General features: G+C 37.5%; 3 protein-coding genes across 4 annotated transcripts in view; 1 reads left to right on the top strand and 2 right to left on the bottom strand.

The window, feature by feature from the left end:
* Nucleotides 1-768: 768 nt before the first annotated feature.
* Nucleotides 769-3,621, bottom strand: LOC116012661. The gene is made up of 5 exons (XM_031252285.1): nucleotides 3,332-3,621; nucleotides 2,554-2,672; nucleotides 2,104-2,161; nucleotides 1,896-1,973; nucleotides 769-1,242 (listed from the first exon to the last, which is right to left on the bottom strand). The coding sequence occupies exons 1-5, from the start codon at nucleotides 3,504-3,506 to the stop codon at nucleotides 1,049-1,051; spliced, it is 624 nt and encodes a 207-aa protein (XP_031108145.1). The 5' UTR covers nucleotides 3,507-3,621; the 3' UTR covers nucleotides 769-1,048.
* A 753-nt stretch (nucleotides 3,622-4,374) lies between these two features.
* On the top strand, nucleotides 4,375-7,585 carry LOC116012660 (methyltransferase-like protein 23). Its single transcript, XM_031252284.1, has 7 exons — nucleotides 4,375-4,528; nucleotides 4,628-4,732; nucleotides 5,000-5,086; nucleotides 6,009-6,059; nucleotides 6,848-6,941; nucleotides 7,031-7,115; nucleotides 7,221-7,585. The coding sequence occupies exons 1-7, from the start codon at nucleotides 4,394-4,396 to the stop codon at nucleotides 7,396-7,398; spliced, it is 735 nt and encodes a 244-aa protein (XP_031108144.1). The 5' UTR covers nucleotides 4,375-4,393; the 3' UTR covers nucleotides 7,399-7,585.
* Nucleotides 7,586-7,728: 143 nt separating this feature from the next.
* Nucleotides 7,729-8,549, bottom strand: part of LOC116012658 (aspartyl protease family protein 1) — a 5,101-nt gene continuing 4,280 nt past the window's right edge. For both annotated transcript variants that reach the window (XM_031252282.1, XM_031252283.1), the window contains exons 8-10: nucleotides 8,389-8,446; nucleotides 8,212-8,283; nucleotides 7,729-8,087 (exon numbers count right to left, since the gene is read on the bottom strand). In XM_031252282.1, the coding sequence (XP_031108142.1) occupies nucleotides 7,891-8,087; nucleotides 8,212-8,283; nucleotides 8,389-8,446 (327 nt within the window). In that variant the 3' untranslated portion in view covers nucleotides 7,729-7,890. The remainder of the gene's footprint in view (nucleotides 8,088-8,211; nucleotides 8,284-8,388; nucleotides 8,447-8,549) is intronic.

Below are 8,549 nucleotides of genomic sequence, written 5' to 3'. Positions count from 1 at the left end.
CATATCACTAATCACCAATCACCAATTAATTATTCTTTTTTAAAATAATCACCAATTAATTAATTAATATTAGTATATATTAATATATTATATATTAATATATTAATATTAAGAATAATACCATATACCATATTATCAATTATCAATTATATATCACCAATCACCCATCACCCATTAATATTAACAATATTACCATATTATCATATTATCATCATCATATATTACCATAATAATATTATAGGATGGATAATTATCATATATTACCATAATAATATTATAGGATGGATAATTAATAAAATAATAAAATAATAAATAAATAAAATAAATGATTTTACCAAAATACTCCTAAGTTTTGGGGAGAAAATTTGGGAGGAGGAAATTGTTTTTATATATAGTATAGATTAAGAGAATAATATAGATACATGAATAATTGAGAGAAAAAAAATGTAGATAACAAAAATGTCATTTATCGTAATATCAATTCCACTCATTGTATTATGAACTCAATAAACCCGCCCAAGTGCCTGAAAAGGTAAAACGAGCCAATCTAACTTCAAGACTTAATCTAAAAAGAAAAAAAAAACTTTGAGACTTAACAATTAACCCCAAGTTGGACAATTTTACACCCAAATCCCAAAGAGTCCAACCAAAACCCAAACAGTTGTCCTAATTGTTTTTTGTTCATTCATTTTGGTGCCACTATTATAAGACACCCTGTGCCCGTGCCTTATATTTAGCATTTTAGTGGGATATATTGTGCTACTGTAATAACTCAATAAAGAAGGTGCTTCTACTATTTGAAGTCTGAACTGGTTTCTAGCAATGCCTTCACTTCTATAAACATCAGACCACCGGATAGACAATTACACAGTCAGAACATTACAAAACAGACTGCATTTTCAAACATAACAGATAACAGAACCCAAAACGGTCGAAAAGTTGGGAGAGAATGAGTAAACAAGACACTGTCAGGGCCATTTGATGTAAAGATTGCATTCTCGACCATGAAATCACAAGTCACGTTTCATGGCGTTTTAAGGGTGTTTTCTCATAGCGGCAAAAGCAGTACGGGGCAGGGAATAAATTCCGCGAGCAGGTTTGCATCTACGTGTTTGGAGTGGATGGCATCCATGCTCAGCACAACCAAATCCAAGTTCATCTCATCAGCAATTTCACCGATGATAGCTGTTGGCTGGTTCCCTTCCCCTAATCGCTCCAGCAGCTTAAACTCCTGGAAGCCACCTATACGATCATTTGAAGCAGTGTATTAGTAAAGCCTCTAGGAGCATGCAAAATGTACCGATATTGATTAATTAAAGGAGGGCTGAATTGATATGAAATGTGTTCTATATGCAAAACTGCCCCTTTTCCTGAGTTTTCTTTACAATAAATATATTTCTAGAGCTATATGTTTCTTTTCTGTACATATTATGGGATATGAGAGTGGTGGGATTTGAACCCAGTCTATGGAATAGGTCAGGAATGGAATAGGTATAACTTACCCCCAAGCTACAACTTAATGGCATGTTTGGTTCATGGAATAGGTCACGAATGGAATAACATTCCTTGGAATAAACCTATTCCATTGTTTGTTTTGGTCATTTTGTAATGGGAATAAAAGTTAAACCCTGTGTTTTTGCCTAACTACTGATTGACAATATGATATAGTAGTCAAATCAGCATCGCCAAGAAGAATGAAGTCAATTACCAATTTTAGTTTAACACGCAAGCAGAATAGACATGTCAAGTAGCTGTTCTGTTTAAGCAATATGAGCACATAAAAGTGTTTGCAATGCTTCTTTCATACCTGAGCACCGACCTAGAGTGAAATTCAAACAACCCCTTTTTGTCCCATAAAAAGACCAGAAAGCAGTAAAAAAAAACTAAACACACACCTTCTGATAAGTGCCAGCGAATGCTTGATAGTTGGGTTTCGTGTTGCGGCAGTGATGCTTTGTCATTTTCATCGATAACTGCAAAGAACATAAGCTCTACATTGGTTGAAAACTTGCACTAAAGGACAGTATACCAGTAAAGTGTCTGTAGTTTAGATTCTACAATGCGTCTATTCAACAATGCAGAGTAAACTATGAAGGGACATGCCTACAACTGTTATGTCCGCTCCATACTTCTTCGCCAAAGCAGCAGTAGTAGCTGCAGCCTGTCAAAAAAGCAAAAATTAATAAAAACATAGAATAAGTACACGAACAAGGATAAGTCAACCCAAAAGAATATATACACTAACAACGATACCTAAACCACTAAACCTGAAACAAATAGAGCCAGTTTGTGTTCACCTGTGAAACTTAGAACAAAGAAAAGCTACTAAGCAAAAAAAAAGAGGTAATATTCAAGGCCCAAGTGCATAGAGCAGGAAACTGGGTCAGCATAATATTTACATGCATCTGAGCATTAGAGACAGAAAGTCAAACGATTCCAGCATCTTCATAGTTACAATGGGAGTTCCTAAGAACATTATGCCCTTTTTTTCCTTTTCTCCTTTTCTTTTTATGTTGGGGGTTCGGGAGAGAGAGAGAGAGAGATGAAGTAAACCTGTCTTGTACCCTCAGAGAGATAAGGGTTCCGATCGGTGATTGGTAAGAGTAGATGCTTGAAATTAGTAAAGGCATCTGCAGCTGAAGTGGCCTCTGATACTTGGGCCTTAGCTTTTACTGGAAACAGTTGCACATTTAGACATTAAATAAGTTATCCACAATAACACCATAGACGAAAACATAATCCATCAACTTACAGGTATGCAGCATATAACTGCACGTTCATTGTCTAAGAAAAAACATCATTTGTCCTATGTTCCAAATTCTTAAATATCCTCAAGCTTACATCCATAGAGCTAGCACACAAAAATCAAAACTCTTCCTATAAAATCAAAGATACATTTCCTCCCTAGCCAAGTTAGTTCTTGACAACCACAAGGTTACAAGTTTAACTCCCGTGAAGCAGTCTATTGAAATTTTTGGTTTGAACTAATCAGCTACGGACAACCTAGATACTAAAAAAGGATACATTTCATTCATTTCTTTAACCTAGAGCTTTTGGAACAAAAAGTTTCAGTAAATTAACAATTCAAAGGGCAATAACAGTCAACAATTTGACCAATTCACACCATTAGACTGTAAATTAAAGTTTACTGAATTACTGGCTTAAAGGTTAAAGCTTGATTCTTGATCAGCCAATCTTTATACATGCAAATTAAGTTAAATACACAAAACCTACTGCACACTAGACATGTACCAGAAATTATGAACAGTTAACGGGGTTTTCAGAAACTATGAGAAAATTGGCGAAATTAAAGCAATGAAATTAGCGATACCTTTTTGCCCAGTTCGATAGAGTTTGGGAAGGAATGTAAGATTGCGAGACTTTAACTTAAGCAAGGAATTGGACAGAGAAGAAGAGAAGGATGGGGTTAGAATTGAGGTTCGAGAATGAGGTTTTGAGGTTTTAAGTGAAGGAGAAACTGCAACTAAGTAGTGAGCAAATGCCATGGAAGAGCCCTCCGGCAACTTTCTCTCTCTATTTCTTGATTTTTCTGGTGTCTGGAATGGTGTGATGACTCGCAGTGTCGACTGATGAAAGGCGTGTTCCAGAAGACGCAATGACCGTAAGGATGAACTGCCCGCGGGCAATTTTTTAAAGTGGTAAACTGTGTCCAAGGACACATACCTAATCTAACAATAACAATGTTTTTTTTGGTTTGCCCAAAGATATCCTCCAGCCGACGAGTACATTAAGTGGTAGAAGACTACCTTATATTTAAGGGACGAGGTACTGAACCATAACGTTAACCATGTTGGTTGACAATAACAATGTTGGAATTACATTTATTGTGGATTTGTGGTGGACTCCACTTAATAAGCCACTAAGTATTCGTAATTTACTGTTTTGTGAAATTGATGTGTAGGGACCTAGGTCAGAGGTATCAAACGAACGAGCTTGTGTTGGTCCGGTCCGACTTGTGTGAGACGATGTCACGCAAGTGTCACTCTATGTATAAGATATCTTTTAAAAAATGTACGGACCGAACCGGATCGATCCATAGACTAAAAATCAAAGTTCAACCTTGTCTATAATATAAAACGAGGTAGATTTTTTGAAAACAAACGAGGTAGATTTAGTCCACCTATTATAGCAAATGAAACGAACTGGGCCAAGCCAAACGATTCAAGCCTGGACTGAACTTCGAGCTAACCTATCCATGAGAATTTCACATTTTTGTGAAAAGAGTATGGACTATGGATGAACGATAATGGACCTATGGGCCTTAAGAAATGCTGGCCCATTAAGGTTTCTGTTGGACCAGTCCGTTTTACAACCCTCTAAACTTGTCAATGGAGAAAAGAGGCGAATGCCGGACCGGGAACTGCCCGGCGGAATGGAGGCGAAACGAGAAAACGACGACGAATCTGCCGGGACGTCGCCGGCGCAACAAGAAATGACTACTTTCTCCTGCCACCATTTCGGAAACTCTGAGGATACAGAGGATGGATTCTCCATCACCATTATTGAGGCTAGTATCTGTCTTTAGTTCCCCTCTATTGTACAAAACGCCGCAAAATTTTCCAGAATCTAAGTATAGCCTATCCCCCTCTGGCTGTTTACTCATCAGAACATGAAAGAAGAGTACGGGCTGTTCGTGTGGCCGTGCAGTGTTATTCTAGCGGAGTACGTTTGGCAACAAAGATCACGCTTTTCCGGCGCCGCCGTTGTGGAGGTATAGTTCACGCATAGTTTCTTCTTCTTCTAGAAGAAAGCTTTAATAGGTTCATTTTCAAAATGTGCATATTTTTTGTTGAGTGACAAGAAAAACCGCAATTATTATATGAGGGTGCAACTCATTGTGATTTTAGTTGTCAAATGACTAAGAATTAAAACAATCTAGTTTGCTCATAATTGACAGATTCAAATTAAGAAAGTTAATAGGCTCGAACTTAGAACCTGCCAGGCTACCAAGCTGATAACCTGATTATTGATTCTACAGCTTGGTGCAGGAACTTCATTGCCTGGATTAGTTGCTGCAAAAGTGGGGGCAGATGTCACGCTGACAGACGATGCAAACAGACCTGAGGTGTGGGTTTAAGATAATTAATGATGATTATTGTTTCATTTTTTACCAGTGACTGGTTTCTTCAACAATGGGAATGTGCAAGGTATGTTTACTATATGAAAAGTTGAGTTGCAGTGCAAGATTGTTAAACCTTTCATGGAACATAGGTTGAAATTCTAGTTAAGGATTGTAATAGGTTCAGCACCGAGATTGTTTCAAACTCTAAGAGGGTGTTGGTAAAATGTAAAGTAAATCATTTTCCAGTGAATTTGATTGGGTAGAAAGTGATTGACAAGCATGGCATTGCCCTACAAAGTAGCAATTCTTGGGGAATCACTTTCTTGTTTTGGTGGAACCACTAATGGGGCGGGGTTCTAAGTTTCCTGGGATTTATTTTTTATTTTTTATTTTTTAAATTACACCATTACCTTTGTCAACAAGCCAATAAAACCAAGTTGCTGTCTTCATCTTCATTGTTGCGGAGTGAATTGCAGAAGAAAAATGCAGAGGAAGTCTGTCATCTGAAAAGCATGATATTGTCTATGGCACAGACGAACTTTTCTAGCAAATGAGGTTGCATTGCCCCCCAGTTTCAAACTTGTTTGGTTGTTCAAGTAAAATAGAAGTTTGGATCGTGAATCCATCTGCTCTTAACCAGTAAATTTGCACTATGCTCTTGCTCTTTGTATTATTTCCTACCTTCCCACCATCATCGCCTTCCTGCTTGATATCTTCTTTTAAAGTTAATAATAATGAAGTTGGCATGAAACTGCAAAAATATAGCGCAAGAAAATCACGTTTGTTGAAGAAATTTTCAGTACCTTATATTCTTCTTATTTTCTTTGAAAATCACTTGGCACTAGTTTATACCTGGCTTGTGTTTCCATGTAGAGCTAGCTGGTATGTTTCTGTTTCTTATAGTTCTTTGTTCATGGATCTGCAGGTCCTGGCTCATATGAGAAGACAGTGTGACTTAAATAATCTCAAGTGTAAGGTAAACCATGTTGCTTTGTTTGTCATGAATACCCATGATGCATGAAATATATTATATAGTCATAAATCTGTATATTAAATTTCAAAAATAAAATAAAGAAGTTAAAATTTCTTAGTATATGCTGCAGGGATACTCTCTATGTCCCAGCTTATGTGCCATGGCTAAATTTTCACTTAGTTTTAACTAAGATATGATAATTTGAATATGAAGCATCATATTATGCAAATTGAATCTTTGTTACATAATTGGAAAATACCCGTGTTTCCCCAAAAACTTGACATTCATTGTAGGACAACCCCAGCCAAGTTGGTCAGGTTGTTGACTTGGTAATCACAAGGTTACAATTTCAGACTCCTAATGGGGGTGACCTATTGGACTTCTTGGTTTGTGCCGGTCAGTTATGGGCAACCTAGGCTGGTTTACTTCATTGTGGTCCTTTGCCGGCTAGGGTCACAAGGCGGGGTTTACGTAGTGCACACCCTTGGGTAGTGGCTACGGGTTTCCCTCGTCATCCAAAAAAGATAAAAAGCATGAAATGTATAATGCAAATAGGGAGAGGCCAGGAGTGTGAAATTAGTATCTATGCCTTTTTTCTTTGGTACTTCTCTTCTAAGGAGTATTATTATTGAAATTTCTTGTTCTTCTGGGGTTTTATTGTTATTATGCTGTTTAGTAGTATAACTGCCAGACGGGATACAGGATGACTGAACTTTACTACTTTATGCATATAAGTCTACAGGATTTTTATCAACAGGCCTATTGACTACTATTTACATGTTGTCTCCTAGATTATGGGTCTTACATGGGGCCTGTGGGATTCATATGTCTTTGATCTGCACCCGAATATTATCCTTGGAGCTGATGTGCTGTATGATGCAAATGGTAGAATGCGTTTAAAAAAAAAAATCATTTTTCTACTTTCTTGCATCTGTCAACTGAAGCTGAATTGATATATTGTATGGTCTGTCAAGCTTTCGATGATCTCTTTGCTACTGTGACATTTTTGCTCGAGAATTCTCAAGCATCCAGTTTTGTAACTTCATATCACAATAGAAGGTACTTGTCTTTCCTTTGCAAATTGCAATTGCCCCCTTTTTTTGGATCTACTATTGGTTCCCATTTCTTAACAGGTAATGTGTTTTCTGTTTAAACAATGCACAGTGGGCATCACTTGATTGAGTTCTTGATGGTGAAGTGGCGGTTGAAGTGTGTGAAGCTTCTCGACGGGTTCTCGTTCATGCCAGCACACAAGGCATCCGGATTGAGTGGCGATATCCAATTAGTTGAGATCACTTTGGACACGACACGACACAATTGCAGAACGACGTCTACAAGTTAAAATCAATCAGTGATGGAGCGTACTCAACCGAAAACTACTCTTAGATTGTAAGTCAACTGCTTTATTTTTATTTCCTGCATATAGTATCAGTTTGGTATAACTTCTCAGTACTAAAGTAATTGCCTTCCAAGGAAATCTCTTCTGTAGTACAATATTCAGTTTCAATCTTAATTATCTTTTACCTAAAGCTCTAGTGATTGCGGGAATGGTTAGTCATGTAATTAACACAGTTCGGGATAGCTTCTGCCTTGGATTATTCGTAACTCAATATAACTAACAGATACAGGAAGGCAGGAATATCTTATTAAGGTAAAAACAATGCTCGTAGAATCAAGCCGAGGAACATATTTTTTGTCATTTATATTGACATTATATCTACAAAGCATGTCCAGGAGGATCAAAATGGCCTGCAAAAACTGCAGAAAACAATAAATTCTACCTAAGCTAGTGATTAGTACTATGTTCAACAGATAGATATGACTATGAGTGTGTCTATACAAGGAGGACAAGAAATACTAGGCAGGAGTAGATCAGACCAAAAATAGGCATTTGATAAACTGGGAATGCAAATGATTTTTGAGCAAAATTGTTCTTTCCATCTGATTCTATGGCGGTGCCGTTTCCAACAGCTACAGCCGGTTGCACGCTGGTTTTGTTTAGGGACATGGACGCCTTCTCTATGTCGTAACCTGTGTGAGAACCGTAAACTCTAGGAATTAGGTCTACTCGACTAGTTACCAACAGACATAAATTTCATTCCTTGTTTTGGAAATTGTACTGTGGGAATTTGGATGGATAGGGCAGAGAACTCACAGTCGAACTTCTTCCACCCGAGAGTAGCCTTTTCTCGATCAAACACAAACCGGTATCCTGTCATAAAGTTTTCTGGGAAATACAAAAAGACAGTAACAACATTAGCAATTATGCTTTGTTAGAGGGATGATGCTGTGTAATCAGGATGAGCCAAGATTTTGAAATCAAGAAACTTACGCCCAATTATATTGTAATCTTGGCTCTTCAGAACAGCGAGGCAGTATATAAGTTGGCTCTGAAAATTATCGGGCAGGATAGAATTTAGTGCTGGGAACAAAATATGTCCTAATCCTACAACAGGATTTATTGCGGGGGGGGGGGGGGGGGGGGGGGGGGGG

Source organism: Ipomoea triloba, chromosome 3 (genome assembly GCF_003576645.1).
Source record: "Ipomoea triloba cultivar NCNSP0323 chromosome 3, ASM357664v1".
NCBI lineage: Eukaryota > Viridiplantae > Streptophyta > Magnoliopsida > Solanales > Convolvulaceae > Ipomoea > Ipomoea triloba.
Note: the sequence above shows the minus strand (reverse complement) of the source record. Positions and strands in the feature narration are given on the sequence as shown.